This window comes from Pan paniscus, chromosome 13 (assembly GCF_029289425.2).
Source record: "Pan paniscus chromosome 13, NHGRI_mPanPan1-v2.0_pri, whole genome shotgun sequence".
NCBI lineage: Eukaryota > Metazoa > Chordata > Mammalia > Primates > Hominidae > Pan > Pan paniscus.
The window spans coordinates 25,766,075-25,786,983 of NC_073262.2; the positions used below are offsets into that span (position 1 = coordinate 25,766,075).

Genomic DNA, 20,909 nt, shown 5'->3' on the forward strand with positions numbered 1-20,909 from the left:
TAAATACTCCACATGGGTTGGCCCCATTCAGTGCTGTTCAATGGGTTACATTCCAGTTCTGCCACCTTTTAGCTTGTCTAACTTTGGGCAACTTACCTAATCTCTTAGGTAAGCCTCAGTTTCCTCAACTATAAAAGGTGGATATTAATAGACCCTTCCTTACAGGAATGCTGTGCAGATTGAGTGAGAGAATGCGTGCAAAATGCTTAGGGTGTTGCCTGGTAGACAGTAAGAACAAACAAATGTTACCTGTAGTGATGGTGGTGATAGAGATGGTTAATAATAGAGTTACATTTTATCACCACGGTGATCATGATGATGATGATCCTGACACTGTTTAACACTGTTACTAACAATGAATTACGTTTCCTTGTTTTGGAAAATGACCCAATGTTCCCATATGTCTTATGACTAGACCGTCATTCCTCTGATCCTCAAGTCCTCTGGGTTTCTTACTAGCAGATTCTTAAGTTGAAGTTACAGCTCACATACCACCCAATATGCCCCGGGGAAAAGAGTGATGATAATATACAAATTCCTGCTTGTTGTCTTGGGCCTTATTAGGGTCATAAAATGTTATCCATTTAGAAAGGCATCTTAGTAGATATTTTACAGAATTCTGCTTTGTACTTGAAACATATAATTATCATTAACAAACACAGGTGCTAATAATTCAATCTGCTCTTTAGGCAAGAAACAGGAACATAAACATGGCCCTGGTCAGATCAGCTCATAATCTTAGGCAATGTCCTTTGCATGTTTCCTCCCTCTCTTCCAGCCATCAGATGCAAAGTGGGAGGCCTGTTTGACAGGCAGAAGGCCTCTGGGCTGGTAGTTGATAGCCTTGATAGCCAAGAAGAAGACCATGAGACAACCAGGCCCAGTCGCCGAAGCCTCACACAGGCATTCCTTGGCATTTGCCACCTGCCCTCAGAAAAACCAAACCTCTGATTTGATGTCTTCACCTAAAAAAATGGAATCAGGCCTGACACACTAACCTGGTCAGCCTGCGCAGTAAGCACCACACCTAAAACCAAAAGACAAAATGCACCAAGTAAAAAGCAATCATCAATTAAACACATAACTTTCAATGTGCCCACGTCCATCTATGCTGTCTCTCTTCTTTGTTGGGGTAACACTCTCGTCCTGTTTTAGATCAGTAAATATTTTCTAAGGCTTAACATGCAAAGATTCTATAACTACAAATGCTCAATAATTAGTGCACACATGTTCTAAGTGTATTCGGCAATGTATTTCACTTAATGCAGACACTTTTGAACATTGCTCCACACCCCCGACGCACCCCCATCTGTCACTGAGAAGATTACTCTGAGGAAGTTCTCTTTCAATTGACCAAATTAGCTTCTGTGGTAAGCAGAGAAGTCTTTGATCTACCAACCATTCGCTGAGCATGGGGACTCCCCTTTTTGGTTCACCAGAATTGTAACTTAAGCACAAGCCTGGCTTCCAAACCGCAGGATCACAGTGAGCAGTGAGGGCTTAGGATGGGAAACCTGGCAAACTGCCAAGGAGATGGGAAAAAGACAGGGTCCCAGGACTTTCAGGAGTCCATTCCCAACAACTTAACCAGAGCTCCCAAATGAAAAGCTGAGGGCTGTTGTAACAGCTGCCATTCTTACCTTGAGAAGGAGAATGTGGTTGTCAGGCTCCTCTCTGGAACAGTGAAAAGGTTTGCACTCAGAGTAATCAGCCTACCAGAGATAAAAAAAGATAAGGAAAGAGCCACTGCTGACGATGAGTAACGTTCTTGAACAACTGGAATGTTTTCTAACAAAAGGCAGGTTTCTGGATGTTTGGAGATGTTTCAGAATAGAACAGCAATATAGTCAATTGAACAATATCAAATGCATGAAATCCCTGGAATCAAGTCAAGGTGGGGCCATTAACATTACAGAGAGTGTGAGCTAGCGTTTTATTAACACACACCTGGGCCCCATCTAATTAAGAATGGTAATAATTGGTGAAATCATACACCTCATCACATCCCTCCACAAAAATGGCTGTTTACCAAAGAGCTGGCAGAACTCTCTATAACACTGGCATATATCAGGGTATTTGGCAGGCCGTAGCATTCACACATTCAACACATCCACAATGAAGACTCTGTGCCATTTAACCTGGTTTGGAAGACAGCCCTACCAGCTGATGAAATAATGACAACATGAGTCTTGAACCCAGATGAGGAGGTGGGAGGGAACTGGAATGTTTCCCTATATGCATTCAAATGAGCAAATATAAAAGACAAAAATTATGCCCAATTTTAAGAAAATTCTATTATATATTTATACCTTTTTTTTGGTAAGAGATGGGATCTCACTCTGGCCCAGGCTAGAATACAATGGTATGATCATAGCTCACCGTAGTCTCAAATTCTTGGGCTCAAGCGATCCTCCCATCTTAGCCTCTTGAGTAGTTGGGACTTCAGGCATGTACCACCACACCGGACTAATGTGATAGCTAATTTTATGCATCAACTTGGCTAGGCTATGGTGGCCCGCTGTTTGGTCAGACATCAGTCCATGCCAAGAAGGTATTTTTTATATGTGATTAGCATTTAAATCAGTAGCTTTTGAATAAAGCAGATTACCTTTCATAATGTGAGTGAGCCTTATTTGATCAGTCGAGGCTTTAAGAAAGAAGACCGAGGTCCCCCAAGAAGAAATTTTGCCTCCAGCCTCTCTTTGGACTCAAGATTGCAACAATAACTCTTCCTTGGATCTCCAACCTGGTAGCCTGCCCTATGAATCTCATACTTGCCAAGCCCCACAATTGTATGAGAAAATTCCTTAAAATAAATCCCCTTGTCCCTACTCTCTCTCTCTTTCTATACACACACACACACACACACACACACACACACACGCACACGCACACATATGCTCTCTCTTGGGCAGGGTTCTCTGAAGAACCCTAATTAGTACTAGTATGCCATCTAATTTCAAAAAAGAATGAGTTCATTTACAAAACATACATACTATGTAGAGAAGACAACATAAAAAGAGGCTGTAAGAACATGAGAAAAAGTCCACAGAAATGTATGTTGTAAGGTGCTAAATTATTACTTGATGTGGTTCAAAAATTAGGCTCTGAGCATGCTAGTAGCCAAAGCAAAGAAGAAAATAGACACACTATGGTCACATTGAACAAAATATAAAATACCATACACATACTCCTCAAGAGTGTTAGCTTTGTGTCATTGAGAAATTTCTTCCAAGGTGTTAACCTTCCCTACCTCAGGCAAATTCTTAAAGGATCCTTTATCATCCACATTTGGGGAGGAAGAGGAGAGTAATTAATTAACAATGTCTCTAAGTATACACAGTAGGGGGTCTCCTATAATGTCTTCTTACTGCATCCCACAACATGAAATACGACACCAAAGTACAACTCACTAAAGTGATCTGGCAAGGAAAAAAAAAACATAAAAATCTCATTATCTGGCTTGATCCGGGGATAAAAGTTAGAATTTCTGGAAAAACTAATGAACTCCATATCCTTTGAGATATTTCCCATAAATGATATTATTTCTTCCAATAAAAAGTTGGGTAGGAATTGGGCTACAACTGTCTGAGACTACAGTCCTGGCAACAGCCTGGAGTAGAAGTTTTCTCTATTGCTGATTAGTAGGAAATCCATAGAAAAACTGCCCTCAGGCAGGTTTTTAAGCTCAAGTAATATATGTCTAAGGAATACAAAGTTTAAATTTTATATGTTTGTATGTGTATAAGTCTCAAATATGCTTTCTGCATTGGAATCAATATTTTAAAACTTTTTTATTATGGTAAAATGAGCATAAAAAAAGTTTATCATTTTAACCATTTTTAAAGTGTCTATTTCAGTGGCATTCAGTACATTCACAGTGTTGTATAACCATCACCATGATCCATTCCCATAACTTTTTTGTCATCTGAAACAGAAACTTTGTACCCATTAAATGCTAATTCCCCATTTCCTCTACCCCCAGCCCCTGGTAACCTCTATTCTACCTTCTGTCTCTTTGAGTTTGACTATTCTAGGTATGTCATATAAATGGAATCATACAATATTTATCCTTTCTTGTGTCTGGCTTATTTTACTTAACACATTGTTTTCAAGTTTCATCCATGTGGTAGTATGTATCAGAATATCATTCCTTTTTATGGCTGAATAATATTCCATTGTAAGTATATACCACATTTTGTTTACCCTGGAATCAATTTTTATATAGTTAATTCACCAAGTGATTATAGAGTACTTACGGTGTGAAAAGTCTTTTTAAAATATTAGCTACATTCTTAAGAACCATATATAAGAGGTAGAAGAGTTACTCCACAAGAAACCAGTTAATTATACAAATCCTAGTTTCAGAATCAGTAGTAGCAGCAAGAAAACAAAAATCTGTTAAATAGTTTTTCTTCCCTAAGGGTTTGGTGAATCTCCCCACCCCAATCTTAATTAATGTTCTTCATATTTAAAGCTGAAGTGAGACTACAATATCCCCTGCTACGTGTAACTCTTCATACCATGTGCCTAAAGCTTAGAATGTGTCATTCCTGACCCCCGACCCAGTGATAATGAGCTTCTGTCAAAAAGCTGATGTCAAGAAGTCAGATACTGCAGTAACCTGAAGCATCAGTTTCTATCCCTGCAGGTAAAATATCACCCAAAAGTTTTTCATTTCTAGGGTATATAAATAAGGTAACCAGGCTTCCGTGTGCAAACATGGGTCCTCAGAAGAACACAGCTCTCAGCAAGAGAATCTAATAGTTGAAAGAAAAGGAGAGAGGCTCCACTGCTGGTCTTCACCTTCAACGTGTATGGAAGAGCAGATGGCATGAAGCAGGCATGTCAATGCACACCTGAGTTCACAAAACTGGCACAGTGTGAGTCATCAAAAGATGTCCAGAGAAAGTCGACAAAAAACAACCGTTTTTGCACACTGGCAAGGGAATTGCAAGCAAAATCAATAGCCATAAAGGATTCAGGCCACTTTGTTCAGCATAAACGTCTCAGCTGGGAGGATCTGCTGTCATCGCAGATTGTTAGCACTTGGCTGAGTTGAAGTTCATTCACTACTTTTGTGTTCAGTTAGTTGGGAACATGTCATTTAAACAACAAAAGCTCTTGTAGAAAATTATAGAGAACTAAGTCTTGAGTTCCTCCTGTGTGTTTTTAAAGACTGACTTCTAGAGCAATAAGTTTTTTTTTTTTAAGATAAAATGAATACTGTTAAGATTGTTCTTTTTAGTATATAAGTAAGCAGTCCTTTGCCTCTAAAACAGGAGACATTCCCATAGGCTGCAGAAGCCGGCCCCCGACAGGCTGAAACTAGGATGCTAATACAAAGGATCTCAAGCTAGCCTAATCAGGAGCCCTCAGAATGAAAAAGGCACTCAGCTCTCTGTCCGAAGTAATTACTTACCCCATCTCAGGACATCAGTAATACACATTCTGGATAGATGAGACGCAAAATTTGAGAGCTAAACTTTTAACTGTGAATACCATTCCTACCCTCCAAGTGTAATTAAGCTAATTCAGGCCTTTCTGATGTACAACCACACCCCCACTTCCCCTAAAATAGTCCCATTAGCCTGAATCCAGTTCTCAAAGGTAAGAACCCCAATAAGGCAATCAAGGTTTATCAGTTAAGAAATTGAACTTGAATTTGTAGAATGACAATTCCCTTCTGTTGTGGGCTGAATTGTGTACCCCAACCACACCACACCAGATTCATATGTTGAGGTCCTAATCCCTAGTACCTCAGAATGTGATGTATCTGGAGAGTCTTAAGAGGTAATTAATTTAAAATGAGGTCATATGGGTAGGCCCTAATCCAATCCAATAGGTGACTGGTGACCTTATAAGAAGAAATCGGGACACGTACATACAGATGGAAGAAAATAGGAAGACACAGGGAGAAGACCATCCACAGGCTATGCAGACAGGCCTCAGAAAGACCCAACCTTGCTGACACCTTGATTTTGAACTTCCAGCCTCCAGAAGTGTGAGAAAACAAATTTCTCTTGTTTAAGCCACATCATCTGTGGTGCTTTGTTATGGAAGCCTGAGCTAAGACACCTTCCCTTAATCTTTCCCCTCCAGGATTGCCAGGATTCCCAGGGAAAAGTCTGGAAAGGTCACGGGGACACTCTGTGTCCTACTCAAGGACCTCACTGTCATTCATTCCCTTATCCCCAAGCAGGGTAATCTCTAAATCCAAAGAAAGTCACAAACAGGAACACCTCATAAACATCCTGTAGATCCCGACTCTGAAACAGGAGACCACTGCCTTCCCCATGCCCTCTGATCACCATAGCATGACACCATTCCGCACCCTTCTCAAATGCTCTGTGCTGACTAGAGGTTCCACTGCAAACGGCATCTTTGGGATGCTGTTTCCAGAAATCATGTCCTCATTTCTCTTACTTGACACCCAGGCTGGCTCAGATGCCTTAACCAATCACAATTTCCTCTCTTTCTGAAAAGAAAAGGAAGAGTAGGGGTAAAAATCCTTGCACATTACAGAAGCAAGTCCAGAGTAAGAGATTATCAGCAACAAAAAGACTTCCAGTTGCCTCAAGGCTTGATTCATAAATAATCGCTTTTTCCTTCACTGGAAGAGTTCACACAGGAGAAGTGATTGATGTCCTTTGTTAGTGCTGGGAGCCATGAACACCATAGTTTAATTTCTACAGCCTCCACAGACAATGTTTGACCTATAGCATAGGCAGGCATTAGGCCTGACTCCCAATCCTGTGGCTCAAAGGGGATTGCAGTGTATTCAGAGGGAGAGCAAAATAAAATGGACTGTTGGGAGGCAAGTCACAAGTGACAGTGGTAGAATGAGGGATCACTTAGCCTGTCCTCATGTTCCAGATCCATTAGACTCCCTGGTCTTGCTCACCAGCCTCCGGACAAAGCCAATACAAGCTGAGTGCAGCTTTGCCCAGAAGTATCCACAAATGAATATGAAATTTCCTTTGCTATTAGAAGTAATGCCCTGCAGCACTCCCTGGGGCAGCAAACAAGGCCCTTGGTTCTCTCCAGGCTGCAGTGATGGGCTGGGAGTTCTTGTCCAGGGCACATTCCAGCCGCAGGGCAATACTGACACTTGAACCTGCCAAGTTTCAGCAGTGGAAGGAAAAGGAGAGGGCCTGATGCAATTGGCCAGGTGAATAGAGAACTTGTCAAACCATTTAGATAAGACAGTCCATGAATGCTTTCAGTTCCCATAACCAGAGGGTGATTGTGCTTCTGCCTGCTGCTGATTCTGCGGGCTGCAGAGCATTTTCCTAGCAAGGAAGGGAGAAGCAAAAGGATGATTTCTCAGCCTGTAAGTTCCAGGGCTCTTGTGGTAATTCAGCATGCATCATGCCTCAAGCAAAGAGGTAATTTTACTTTAAGGGATCAAGGAACATACCCTTGACACTGAGTGACTTTGTAACAGAATCTCAAACTCGATGGTAAATTTTTTAAAAAATTCAAGTATCCAATTAATAAAAAAGAAACAAAGCTTCCATATGCAGTTCAATATTCCTTACTTCCCTTATCAATTGGTTATGTATTAGCTTTACTAAATGGTTTTGTTTCAATTATTGGATTGTGAGTATTTCGCGAGTCCATATGGAATCGTATTATCTTGTATCTCTTTCGGTCCCTAGCATATAGCATTGGACACAAAATAGAAACTCAGTGAATGCTCAATTACTGATTGCTTCTTGCTTTTGAAATAGTTTTTCCTGTAGGGAAGCAAATCTACTGTACCTGCCTCATTTTTCAATAACACCACTCCGCCACTCTCCCCACACCACCCCACCCCACCCCATCCCCCTCACCAAATGTTGCTAACATCAGCAACAGGATATTCTCAATGAATATCTATCTTTTCAGTGGATCACATAAAATAACAAAAGTTTAGGATGGAGCTGGTTGGTAAATTCTTGTGCTGTATGTTTAAATCTGAACATAATCTGAATTAGTTTCCTAGGTCTGCTATAATAAATTACAAAAAAATTGGTGGCTTAAAACAACATAAATCGATTCTCACATTTCTGAAGGGCCAGAAGGCCATAGTCAAAGATGCTGGCAGAGTTGCTTCACTCTGGAGGCTCTGAGGAAGGTGTGTTCCAGCCCTCTCTCCTCCTAGTTTCTGGTAGTTCTAGCAATCATTGCCAAGCTTTGGCTACATAACTCCAATCTCTGCCTTTTCTTCACATGCCCTTCCCCTTGTGTCTGTGTGTTCCTTCCTTTCTCTTACAAGGATAACAGTCATTGGACCTAGAGTCCACATTCAATCCAGGATGAGCTCATCCTGAGATTCTTAATTACATCTGCAAAGGTACTAGGGGTTGGAACTTGGATTTTTTTGGGGGGTGGGGGGATGGGGGAAATACAAATCCACTATAATATTCAAAATGAGAAGACATCATCTTTACCACAAAACTCCATCTTCTTCCCCATTCTCTTCATTATTAGAATCACCATCCTCCTAGTCAGGAGCCAGGCTGAATTCTTGAGTCATCTTCAAGGGCTCTCACCTTGTTGCTCCCCAATGCCAATAAATTCCATAATCCACAGTAATGAAGGACAAGTGCATCAGCTGTGCCCTGCAAAAGTTATCATGTCTGTCCTCTCTTTTCCATGCCTGCCGTCACAATCACCCTGGCCCCAGCTTGGATCACCTGTCTTGGACCAGGTCAAGACTTCTTCTTTTTTTTTTTTCTTTTGAGACAGAGTCTCACTCTGTTGCCAGGCTGGAGTGCAGTGGCACGATCTCGGCTCACTGCAATCTCCGCCTCCTGGGTTCAAGTGATTCCCCTGCTTCAGCCTCTGGAGTAGCTGGAGCTACAGGAACGCACCATCATGCCTGGCTAATTTTTTGTATTTTAGTAGAGACCGTGTTTCATCATGTTGGCCAGGATGGTCTCAATCTCCTGATCTCGTGATTCGCCCGCCTCGGCCTCCCAAAGTGATGGGATTACAGGCATGAGCCACCGCGCCCAGCCAAGACTTCTTCTTAACTGTTCTCCCAGTTTCCTTTACTGATCATACCACATGTCTGCCTTAAACAGATCCTGACCATCCCACGACACTGTCCACAAGCTTTCAGTGGCATTGAACCAAATAAAACCCAATCTATTTACAACCAAGCACCCAGGTCCACTAGAATGGGTCCCAAATCCCTCTCCCAAGCTTATTTTCCACTGCCGTCCTCCATTTGGTCCAAGCCCTGGTCAAAACAGATTACTGACTGTCCTTAAATAGAGCCTCCAAGTCTTAGAGGACTCTGCCTGGGATTTATTCATTAATTCAAGAAGCCCTTATCTCAACCCGTGTGCCTTGTTAATATCTTACACAGAAAAGCCCGGCTCAAAACAACTTACCTATAAGACCCTGTTCAGCTTTTATCAACCACACTGGATTCCTCCTTCTAAAATTTAACAGCATGCTTGACAGATTAGGGAGTCTTGTTTTCCCCTTCCTTAGGGTACTTACTGCTCCATTAGGGGACTTAGTGCTTCCTTAGAGCACTTGCCATAAGCCTCATGGCAGAATATAGATGAAACTGTTACCCACTGCAATGCCCAGGTGACTTAGCTGGACCCCTACCCCACTTTTGTTGCCCAATGCAATGTTTATGCAACATAGCTAAATTCCTACTGAGCTTTAACCCTGCTTATTTTTAGGAAACAGGATGTCTGTGGTCAGAAGTTCCTTCTTAGGCAGCTTACTCAACCTCTGAAGAACCTCTAGCTTCGTTATAATCCAATTTCCATACTAAATGACACTCCCACCAGTGCCAAGACAGTTGACAATTACCATGACAATGACTGCATGAGACCAAGAGAGGATAAAATAAAGGAAACTCTTTGATTCCTAGAAAATCTTTATCCCTTTCTAAGAAAAAGCATGAATATGCCTCCCATTGTCCTTAACGCCCAGCCCCTTCATTAAGGATGCCCTACATCTGTAACTTCCCAGTTCTTAGCAACCAAGAAGTTGATTTGTGAGCTACATTCCCACTTGTCCAATTCCATAGCCATTGACTAAAGCCTGCAGCGCTTGACACTCACTTTTGGTTTTGTGTGTTGGCTTCATGAAAATGAATAGGAAAGAGCCCCTTTCTGGGGTAACCAGGACCCCAGGTAACAGAACTCTGCTTTAGTTACGTACATACCCCATGATCTAGCACAGGGCCTTGCATATGACATGTACTCATAAATATTTGATCAATAAAAGATATATAGAATAGGTGAATAATACAGTCCTTGTGTTTAAGGAGCCTGCGTTTGGTGACAGGGGATAATGAGATAAGCATAAAAGTGAATAACAATGACCTATACCATAATATTCTAAGTATCATAAAAGAAACATAAAAGAAATTCTGTAGGCAGCACAGAAAAGAAAGCTTTTGAAAAGCGAGGAGTTTTATGAAGGAGGTAGAACTTAAAATAGATCTTGAGGAAAAACAATATTTTGATGAGTAAATGTCGGAGAGTGAGGGAAAAGAGTTAAATACAGAACCAAAAGCATCTGTAAAAAGCACAGAATGGTGAGTAGTGGAAGGCAAGGCTAGAAAGTGAGGCCAGCATCTGGAATATCACAATAAGGAATTTGAAATTGAGTCTACAGCAGATGGGAGCCATGGAAGGCTTTGGAGCTGAGGTGTGATATAGCCTCATCTGCATTTTCAGATGATCATTTACACAGCACCGCAGAAACCAAGCTGGGATGTACATCAGAATCACCTGGAGAGTTTCCAAATTGCTTAATATATACAGAAAAGCACAAACAACAATACAACACTTCTCCATTCTCCAACAGCTTGCTAACAAGACACCCAGAAGCAAGCTAACTTGTTCTATAGAATCCCTGAGGAGTTTGGCACCTAAGGACATCCATCGGCAAAAAGGCAGCGGTGAATCTTAGGTTGAAAACAAGGTGATTTTTAAAAAGTAGACAGAATAACTTAGACCTCCAGAGCATCTCCTGAGCCCTATATGGCATGTAGTCCTACAGAAGACTACAGCTTCCTCATTTGGAAAAATTTAACTGGAGAGTTCTCTGGACTTGAAAGCATCAGGCAAAATGGAGCAGTGGATAAAGTATGAGACTGAGAACTGGGAGATTCAGCCACAGTCTGAATACTGAAGCACCCTGCACCTATAACAGCTGCAGAAACACAGGCCTTCTCCCTGTGTCCTCCTTCACACCCGGCCTCCCTCCTCCAGGAGACTGGAGAATTCTTCTCTGGAGAAACTACAGTGCCCCAGAGGACACCATATATACCCACCACCCAGCGCCTACAGGAGAGCCCCACCCATTCATACTGAACTTTCAGCTTAAAGACAGCCCAGGATCACCAGACATTGGAGGCAAACCTCCCACATGAAAAAGTGGGGCCCAAAATAACAAACAATACATTGACCTCAGAGACAATAAGGAATACAAAAACTGTATTTTTTTCTCAAAAGATAAAAATGTCATTGGGTTATTGTTTTACAGATGCAATATTTCTTTGTAAAAAGAATAATGAGAATAGGGTAGGACTCTTAGAAGTAAAAAGAAGTTATTAGAAAATTTTTAAAAAATCAGTAGAAGGGTTAAAGATGAAGTCAAAGAAATCTTTCAGAAAGTAGAAATATTTGTGAAGGGAAATGATAAAGCCACAGAAGATCAGTACACGAGACAAACGAGTTCTAGAAACAAACAAAGGGAAGAAAAATACAAGGAAAGAAATAATCAAATAAATATATATTTTTAATTTTTTACAACTAAAGTACATGAGTCTCCAGTTTGAAAGGGCTGAGAGAAGGCCCAGCAAAATGAATGAAAAAATACATGTACATTATTGTGAAATTTCAGAACCAGAGAAAATGCTAAAAGTTTCTGGAGAAGAAGGGGAAAAAATTACAAATAAAAGATCACAAACCAAAATGACATCAGACTTTTCCACAGCCACATATATAGAAAAGCATGGAAAGTAACTACAAAATCCTAAAAACAAACAAACAAACAAACAATTTCACTCTTTGTTCAACCCTTAAACTTGAGAGATAATTTTGCTGATACAGAATTAAAGATACTTTTATATATGCAAAGGATCAAGAATTTGACTTCCTATTAAAAGACGCACATGAAGAAATCAGAGGGTGTGCACCAGCAAAACAAACGAGTAAGCAAAGAAAGAGGATGATGGATTCAGAAAACAAGAATATCAGAACAAAGAACCACCACAAAGGGAAATAGCAATACAACAGCTCCACACCAAGCATACAGAGCAACACATCCACATTAACGCAAGAAGATTCAGGGCTCCAAGCTGCTTATAGCAATGAGGTTTACATATGCTCAGTCAATAATAACCTCTAGGTACAGTGAGAAGATATACAAGAAAGGGAGTAGGTGATCACAGTACATGTTGGGTAAGCAGTGGCAAAATTGCAGAATTATAATAATGTCAATTGTTACCACTAATTTAACTAGAGCCTTTTGATATAACAAAAGGTCATAGATAACATCCCAAACTGATAAGACAAGAAAGAGTGGTATACGCATGTTATTTAGAAATGCAGAGGTCAATACCAAAAGAAACAGCTACAACAATAAAGGAAGGTGGTCTCTACAGAGCAGGACTAAAGGATGTGGATCATAAGGCTTCTATTATATGCCCTTTAGAGGTTGCATGGAGATAAAGAAAGGGGAAGGATTGATTCATGGATACTTTCTGAGGATAGACGATATGAAGGAAAGTTCAAGATGTTCTTCTACAGTTAGAAGTAGGGGAGGTTATACACAGGGAATGAAGCAGGGTCGGGGAGGGTGAGAAAAGAATTTAATCAAGGAACCCACGTTATGGTGCATGTGATACATTCTTGTTTCTTGTGCAGAAGTCTTCCCTGGCCACTTGGAATATAAATTCCTCAAAGGCAGGTACTTCCTTTGTATCTTTTACAGGGATTTGCATTCAGTAGTAATTTTAAAAATCTAAGTTGAATGTTTGAAAAATCAGCTAAGATGAATAGGGCCAGCAATTACTATGCAGACAGGACATAGGGGTGTGCGTGTGTGTGTGTGTAGGATTTGAGTACAGGAGGAGACTAATTTATGCTCAATAAACTATGAATGAAAGAAAAATAGCATACAAAATCACACACAAAATTAACTCTTGGAAACCTTTCAAGAGAGCTTAGTTTCTTGGTTCGGGCTCTGTTTTTACCTGTAAATGAAGAAAATAACATGTGAAGACACATAAATGTTCAAGTTCTTTCTATTAGGTTGGTGCAAAAGTAATTGCAGTTTTGCCATTACTTTTAATGGTGAAAACTGCAATTATTTTTTCATCAACCTAATAGAACTCTGGTCATTCTTGCGTAACTCCAAATGCCTGGAATGTTCTTCCTCCCCGCACCCCTTGTCAATGTATCCTTCAGGTTTCAGGTTAGCTGCTTTCTTAGAGGTCTTTCCATGCCCCCTTCTGCTTCGGTTAGTTCCCTGGGTACTCTCCCTGGTACACAGCACTCACCACCTCTTCACAGCACTTAGCATCATTTCCAGGTATGTATTTGAGTCAGTGTTGCAGCTACTGTTTGCTCAATAAGACTGCAGGCCGTAGAAGTCTGTAAAACACTTGTTCGTCCACTGTCCCATAATCCTACTCTTTGCAGTCAGCCAAGCACTCGTGTCACACCTGTGAGCCATTGCATCCAGCCTTCCTCAGCACTGCCCTCAACAAGAGGAGGCAAACTGGCAATCTAGAGGGCACAGAGAGGGGTTTAATTTGGCCAGCACAGTTTTTTAAATGGAAAAATTCACACTAAAGTCTATATTTCTAACTTCTACTGAAAAAGCAAAAGGGCTGGCCATTTCTGACTTACGTGATAACACCACACGTCTGGAAACTAGAGTGAGAAAAGAGACAGGCCAAAAATGTATGAGCCTGGACATCCCTCTAAGGAGATGGTTCAGAGCTATTATGAATTTGCAAAAGGTCCATGAGCCAAAAAGAGGTTAAGAGCCTTGAAACAGCCCCTCTTCCTACCCCAGCATTTTATCATCTTCTAAGTGTTTTGCCCTCTGCTCCCCCAACATCTGTAGTTTGGCAAAGATCCAAATTTCACTCCTTTAATCTCTTGTCAGTCACTCCCTCCAGCCCTTAATCACTTTTATGACTTTCCTAAAAGCCTCCAATTTGTCCAAATCCAACTGTGAAGTCCTGCATTTCTTTTCCCTGGGAAGATGTAACACAGTTTAGAATTACTAAGCAAGGGTTCACCTAAAAGCTTTTAGAAGAAATATCCAAGATTTGACATGTTAAATCAATTTTCACATGCAGCTGCTCAATTCAGAAAGGAAAATGCACGGCATTCCATAGAACGGGAGGCACTGGAATATTGCATAGAGATATTTCCTTTGCCTGATTGTGTACTGAATTGACAGGCAAACGGGTCAAGAGAAACTTGTTCCTACAGCCATCTTGAAATATCCGGAAAACAGAAGAAGAATGGAAACTACCCATAGCTCAGAACACATGACTACCATCATCTCTGACTATACACACACACACACACTCAAAACACCACACACACACACACACACACACACACACAGGCCCATGTGCATAAATTTGCAATCAGCCAATCAGCCAAGCCTGCCCTACTCAATCTTGAAGCTTCTTATAGTCACACCAAAGCATCACACAAGGCTGGGCGCGGTGGCTCACACCTATAATCCCAGCACTTTGGGAGGCCAAGATGAGTGGATCACCTGTGGTCAGGAGTTCGAGACCAGCCTGGCAAACATGGTGAAACCCTGTCTCTACTAAAAATACAAAAATTAGCCGGGCGTGGTGGCGCTCATCTGTAATCCCAGCTACTCCAGAGGCTGCAGGGGGAGAATCACTTGAACCTGGAAGGTAGAGGCTGCAGTGAACTGAAACTGTGCCACTGCACTCCAGCCTGTGTGACAGAGCAAGGACCTATCTCAAAAACAAACAAACAAACAAACAAAAAACAAAAAAACAAACAAACCCTCAAACAAAGCATCACACAGTATAATCTGACTGGAGGTAGTCACAATACACAAATAAATCCCTATCAGATAAGAATTCATTTAAATTCCTTTCAAAGCTTTTCAAGAGGCAGAAAAGCCTGTCCTTCAGAGATACCCTCCTCTGGATTAATGACTTGGGTTACCCTCTTTATCACAAGTTAAAGGTAAATTAGTAGTTGGATTGATAATAGCTCTTCCTCCTCAAATTGCTTCACCATGGATTTCTGCTTCGTTTTTTGTTTTGTTTTTGTTTTCTTTTGAACACGTAGAGTTTGAGGCCACACAACTACCCCCAAGCCTCCTGGAAGCAGAGTAGGCATCAGGGCCTTGGGTAAAGCAAGGCTCAAAGAGAATCTGAGTCAACGCTCTGGGAACCGCTGAGAAGCTGGGGTTGTGCTTCTCCGCCCTGGAGTCTTAGACTGTGTGGGAGGAGCCCTTCACCTGACCATCCCCAGCAATCCCACTGGAGGGATGAGGCCTCAGGAGGGCACCCGTATTCGTGATTCAATTCTAGAACTTTCCATGTGTGCACCTCGAGTTTCCTGTGCCCTGACAGTGTTGTGAAGAAATAAAAAATAATACAATTTGTAGAAGGTTCTACAGTGTTTGAAATATGTTCCGGCAGGTAAGCGCAAGGGTCTTCTAATTCCACAGCTACCAGCACTAAAGTCTCCAATGCCTATTGTTTGTTACTATCGGAATTCTCCTGGAGTTGCTTTTCCTTCACACATCCTTGGGGTTGTTAATATTTGGGGTCTCTGAGGAGTGGCCTCCAATAGCCATAATTCGGCCAAGACTGTCTAAACTGAGAGGGTCTTTAATATCTAGGGGTTCTCTTTACTGGGCCTTCCCAAATGACCCCTAACCTGATTATAATACTTATCTACATAAGTGCATCCAAAGGCTCCCACTGCTCCTCAGACAAATGCAAACTCCTTTCACACAGCCTGGCGTGGCCCAGCCCTGCTGCCTACCTCCCATCCTGCCATTCTCCCTCATCCTCTGTTGGCTCTGGCCACACGGTCTTCTTTCTGAGGTTCATATTTGCCATGCTCCATCCTTCCGCAGAGCCTCTGAATATGGCATCCCCCCCCTACAGTGCCCCTTCCTCCCTTTCACTTGCTATTAACTCTTAGTCTTCCTTTCTATCTCAGTGCATGCACCACTCAGCCTGGAGAGCCTGGCCTCTCTCACCATGATTAACTCCACCTAATAAAGGTTCACAGAACAGTCCACTCTTCATTCCCCCATGAGCACGCCACGTCATTGCAATTTTGCACGTGCTTGTATAATTACATGATTAATATCTGTCTCTTGCACTGTAAGTTCTGCGAGGGTAGGACCATTTCTGTTTTTGTTCACTCATATTGTCATTGGCACAGAATAGAAGCTTAATGAATATCAGATGGACATGCAGATGGAGGCATGAATACACTATCTCAGCAGAACTGTCTTCTTCCCTGCCCTACTTTGCACACCTTATCTTCTCCAGTTTTCACCTCCGGTCACATGTTTCCTCTGCCCAGAAGTTCCTTTCTCCCAACTGTCGCCTGTTGTTTCTTCAGAGGTCTGCTGCCTCCCCTACTAGGAGGAACAAACCTTGTGCACCTTCCCAGATTCCTTAAAGCATTGCTTTTATTTCTCTTTCTTTTGACTGGCACCCTCACTTTCACTGGGTCACCACTCTGTTTGGCATTGACCAGAATACCACACCACAGAGCTTCCTGAGAAGTCTCTGAGGGGTGGAGGATGCCAACTTCAAGTGAAGTAGTATTAGCTGCTCATGGGACAAAATTTTGCTGATGTTAAAAGGGAGAAGGGAGGGAGGCTGGAAGATCCATCCACCCCCTCTTTCTCTCTTCTATGGGCTGTTTCAACATGTGGCCCTTCCTTGTGACCCTCCTGCATTAGTTGCAGAAGAGACATATGTGGTTCTTCAGGCTTGCCAGAAGGCATCAGTCAGCACAATAAAGCATCCCAATGTGTTCACCGTATCTTCCCCTGTCTCACTTCTGTTTTCCCTCACTCTCGCACCCGGGCTTGTGTCTTCCAAGTAAATTGTTAGTATCTTAATCTTTTTCTCAGACTCTGCTCTCTTGAGCATCCAGGCAAACATCCTCTAATATCCCAGGTCCCCTCAAGAGCGCAACTGCATGTATCGTCCAAGCACACCAATCCAGTAGTTTGAGAAGGGTTTCTCTCTAAATATGCTGTGAATGGATGAAGCTATTGGAAATTTGACCTGGACTAACAGAAGGAAACTCATAATCCCTCTGCTTGAATCTGCTCTAGTCAGAACCCACCATCAGTGGTACTGATTTTAATTCCAAGAAGCCTAATTTAAAACTGTGTTTCTCAACATTTTCAAATGACGGACCACTTAAAGAATCTGAGGGAGGCTATGAACCCCTCTTCCCAGAAAAAAAATGCACATATGAATCTGTACACTCTCAGTTTAGGGGGTTCTCAGGACCTCTGAAGCCCCATCCGTAGATTTCATAGTAAGGAACACAATCAATGGGCAGTGACAAGTAGAGCAGTTGACACCACGTTTCATAGGGAACAGTGGAAAGAACAAATTCAATACAAATCAGGGGTGGAAGATGTGAAATTTGCTGTATTTGAAGGCACGTCAAGTGGAAAAGCCATTAAATGTTTGTTCCTACAGTATCTCCTCTTCTGGGGGTGACTTCTCTGATTTCCCCAGTAAGATTTTGCTGTCCTAGCCTCACGAGTATGCTGTGATTCTTACTTATAAAATACTACTAGTCTTGGCCAGGCACCATGGCTCATGCTTGTAATCCCAGCACTTTGGGAGGCTGAGGTGGGCGGATGACCTGAGCCCAGGAGTTCAAAACCAGTAGGGCCAACATGGTGAAACCTTGTCTGTACTAAAAATACAAAAATTAGCCAGGCGTGGTGGCGGGTGCCTGTAATCCCAGCTATTTGGGAGGCTAAGGCAGGAGACTCGCTTGAACCTGGGAGGTGGAAAGTACAGTGAGCCAAGATCACGCCACTGCATTCCAGCCTGGGTGACAGGGGGAGACTCTGTCTCGAAAACAAACAAACAAACAAAAACAAACAAAAAAAACTAGTCTTTCATCTAAAGGGCCAGATAGAGGCTCTACTTTGGACAGAAATGCCAAAAAAGTCAGTGCCCAAAGACCCCACCCCCATTCTTGTTTTCTTTTTTCTTCATACAAATCATTCTGAGCTCGTAGGCCATACAGAAACTGGCAGGCTGGCTTCAGGCCATAGTTTGCCATCCTCTGCATTAAGCTGAAGCCACTGATGAACCAGACCAGCTCTGCCATCATACTACAAGCTCCTCTGAGGCAGAAGTCATCATTTATTTTGCCCTGGGACCCCAGTTCTAACACAGTGATAAGTACATAGTCAAAGCTTAATATATGTATGTTAGATGAAAGAATCCACCACAAAGACCTCCCTTATCACGCAGTTTGAACTGATCTCATCTCATCTCTCAGGACTTGCTGACCACACTTACCCAATTATGCTGAGTGCTGTGGCTGTCCACTGGCTTGAGAGACTTAGAAAAACCACAGAATCCTTTCTTTGCCAACTTTCAGGTTGTTTTTTCAGTTTCTGATGTGAAAAGCATAAAATAACCACTCACTACTTATTTCCATAGCTAGCCTTTTAAAAGTAATATTAAAAGTGGGGATGATGCCAAGAAATCTGTTAAATATTCTTGTGCAGCTGTTCACATCTTAGCATTTAATTAGTTATAATTGCAATTTAAAAACAATTAAACTCTGTGGGGGTTATTTACTGCATCTCGTGATGATTCTGTCTTTATGCTCCTCAGAAGAGACAATTGGAAGGAGAGATCTGCTGAGATTGATAAGACAAGTTATTGTCACCCATAGCTAATTTCCCTTGTCATTATTTTAGGGTGATGGTGGTGTGATTTTTTTTTTTCTTTTTTTGCATCACATGTTGCAATGTTAGAACACAAATTTCTAAACTTTTCAAATGGTATAGTAAAAACATGGTGTAGACTTGTAGTTTTCTCTCACATCCTCAGCATAGGAAGACCAAGAACAACTGCCATTTCTCACCAAAGGTCCCTGCCCAGATCATAAACTCATTGTCCTAAAAAAAAAAGTTGGAACCAAAATTTACATACAACGAGCCAAGAAGTTGAGATGGAAAAACAAAGGGGAATTAGAGTGTGTTAATGGTCTCATCTTATACAAATAGAAAGCTGCCAATTAAGTTAAACTTTGCTGGGAAATAAATGGATTTATGCATATTTTTTAAAGTGTAGTGCATACATGTAATATCATAGATGGGATAGTGGGAGAGATAATGGACAAAAGGAAAAGAACTAAGGAAATCTGAATGATTATGCATGTTAACTAATAATAATGTATCATTATTGGCTCATTAATTGTAAAAAATGTGCCAAACTGATGTAAGATGTGAATAATAGCAGAAACTGAGTGTGGGGTATATGTGAACTCTTTGTACTATCTTTTCAACTTTTCCATACATCTATAACTATTCTAAAGTAAAAGTTTATTAATTTCTAAAATGAAGGTTACTCCCTAAAGAATACAATTAAGATACGTAGCTTGTAATCAGATGAAGAAGGAAAAAGGCGATTAAAAAAATACTTAGTTCAAGAGGGCAGGAAACCGGGCGTAGTGGCATGCACTTGTAGTCCCAGCTGCTCACGGGGCTAAGATGGGAGGATCACTTGAGCCCAGGAGTTCAAGGCCAGCCTGGGCAAAATAGTGAGACCCTGTCTCTAAAATTAAAACTTTTTTTTTTAAAGACAGGAGATAAGAAAAAGTTGTCTATGGGGGGAGAGGTTGATAAGCATTATATACAACACACACAAAAGAAAGTGGCAAAAACAAAGTTTGCATTTTAAGGATGCGGTATCTCCTGTCCTGTTCCCCTAATTTAATACTTGGCTGGCACTCTCCAATTCCCTTCTCACTCAACACTTCTTTCACTCGTATCCCAGGCCCCTTATCAGTGATCTGCAATTCAATCAACCAATTAACAAATATTAACTGAGCCCCTGGTGTAAGACCCTCAATAAATGCTACAGGACCCCATTCCTGGAAAAAGCAAGATGGGTGCTCCATGGGTCTTCTTCGGGCGCACCTCCCAAGCCCAGTGCAGGGCTGGCTGCACTCAGCCAGTGCTCAATACACATTTGTCCAGATTGTCTCCCCACGATGGGTCTGCATCCTGGCTGGGTGATGAAGTCACCCGGGGAGCTTTTAATAAACGCCAATGCCCAGAGCCACGCCAACCAAGATTCGAATTTAACTGGTCTTAAGTGAAGTTGGCCAGAACACCAGTATTTTCTAAAAGCTGAGCAGAAGTTTCTAATATGCAGCATGGGCAGGGTTGCATATACAGAAATCCATAAGGTAAATGATAGCAGACCAAGTCTCGATGTTATCAGTTAACTATTATAACCGTACAGGTGCGAGAATTCCAAATGAGTACTATTTTCTCTCCAGCAGCTACTAACTCACTGTGCAGACAAGACTCGAGTTATGCAGCTGCAAACCAGGGAACACCAAAGACTGCAAGCAAGCCACCAGAAGCTTGAAAGAGAAGAAGAAAGATTTCTCTACAGATCTTAGAGGAAGCATGGCCTTGCTGACACCTTGATTTCAGACTTCTAACCTCCAGGACTATGAGACAATAAATTTCTGTTGTTCTGAGCCATCCGGCTTGTATTACTTTGTTATAGTTGCCCTGGGAAATTAAAATTAATACAGCTTCCAATTAGGTACAGGGGGTAAAAGAAGAATAAGAGAAAATTTGATAATCCAACAGGAGGTTGGAATTTTTTTAATAGTAAGTAAAAA

General features: G+C 41.6%; 1 protein-coding gene across 14 annotated transcripts in view; it reads right to left on the bottom strand.

Annotated features, from left to right (window-relative positions):
- Positions 1-20,909, bottom strand: part of LYPD6B (LY6/PLAUR domain containing 6B) — a 177,283-nt gene that overhangs the window by 52,802 nt on the left and 103,572 nt on the right. For 6 of the 14 annotated variants that reach the window (XM_034954012.4, XM_034954013.4, XM_034954018.4 and 3 more), the window contains one exon: positions 1,641-1,712. The exons of 6 other annotated variants lie outside the window; for them this stretch is intronic. In XM_034954012.4, coding sequence (XP_034809903.1) covers positions 1,641-1,712 — 72 coding nt within the window. Of the gene's footprint in view, positions 1-1,640; positions 1,713-8,435; positions 9,324-18,559; positions 18,658-20,909 lie in introns of those variants that run through there. 2 more of the 14 variants (XM_055108457.3, XM_034954020.4) reach the window with 2 other exon arrangements.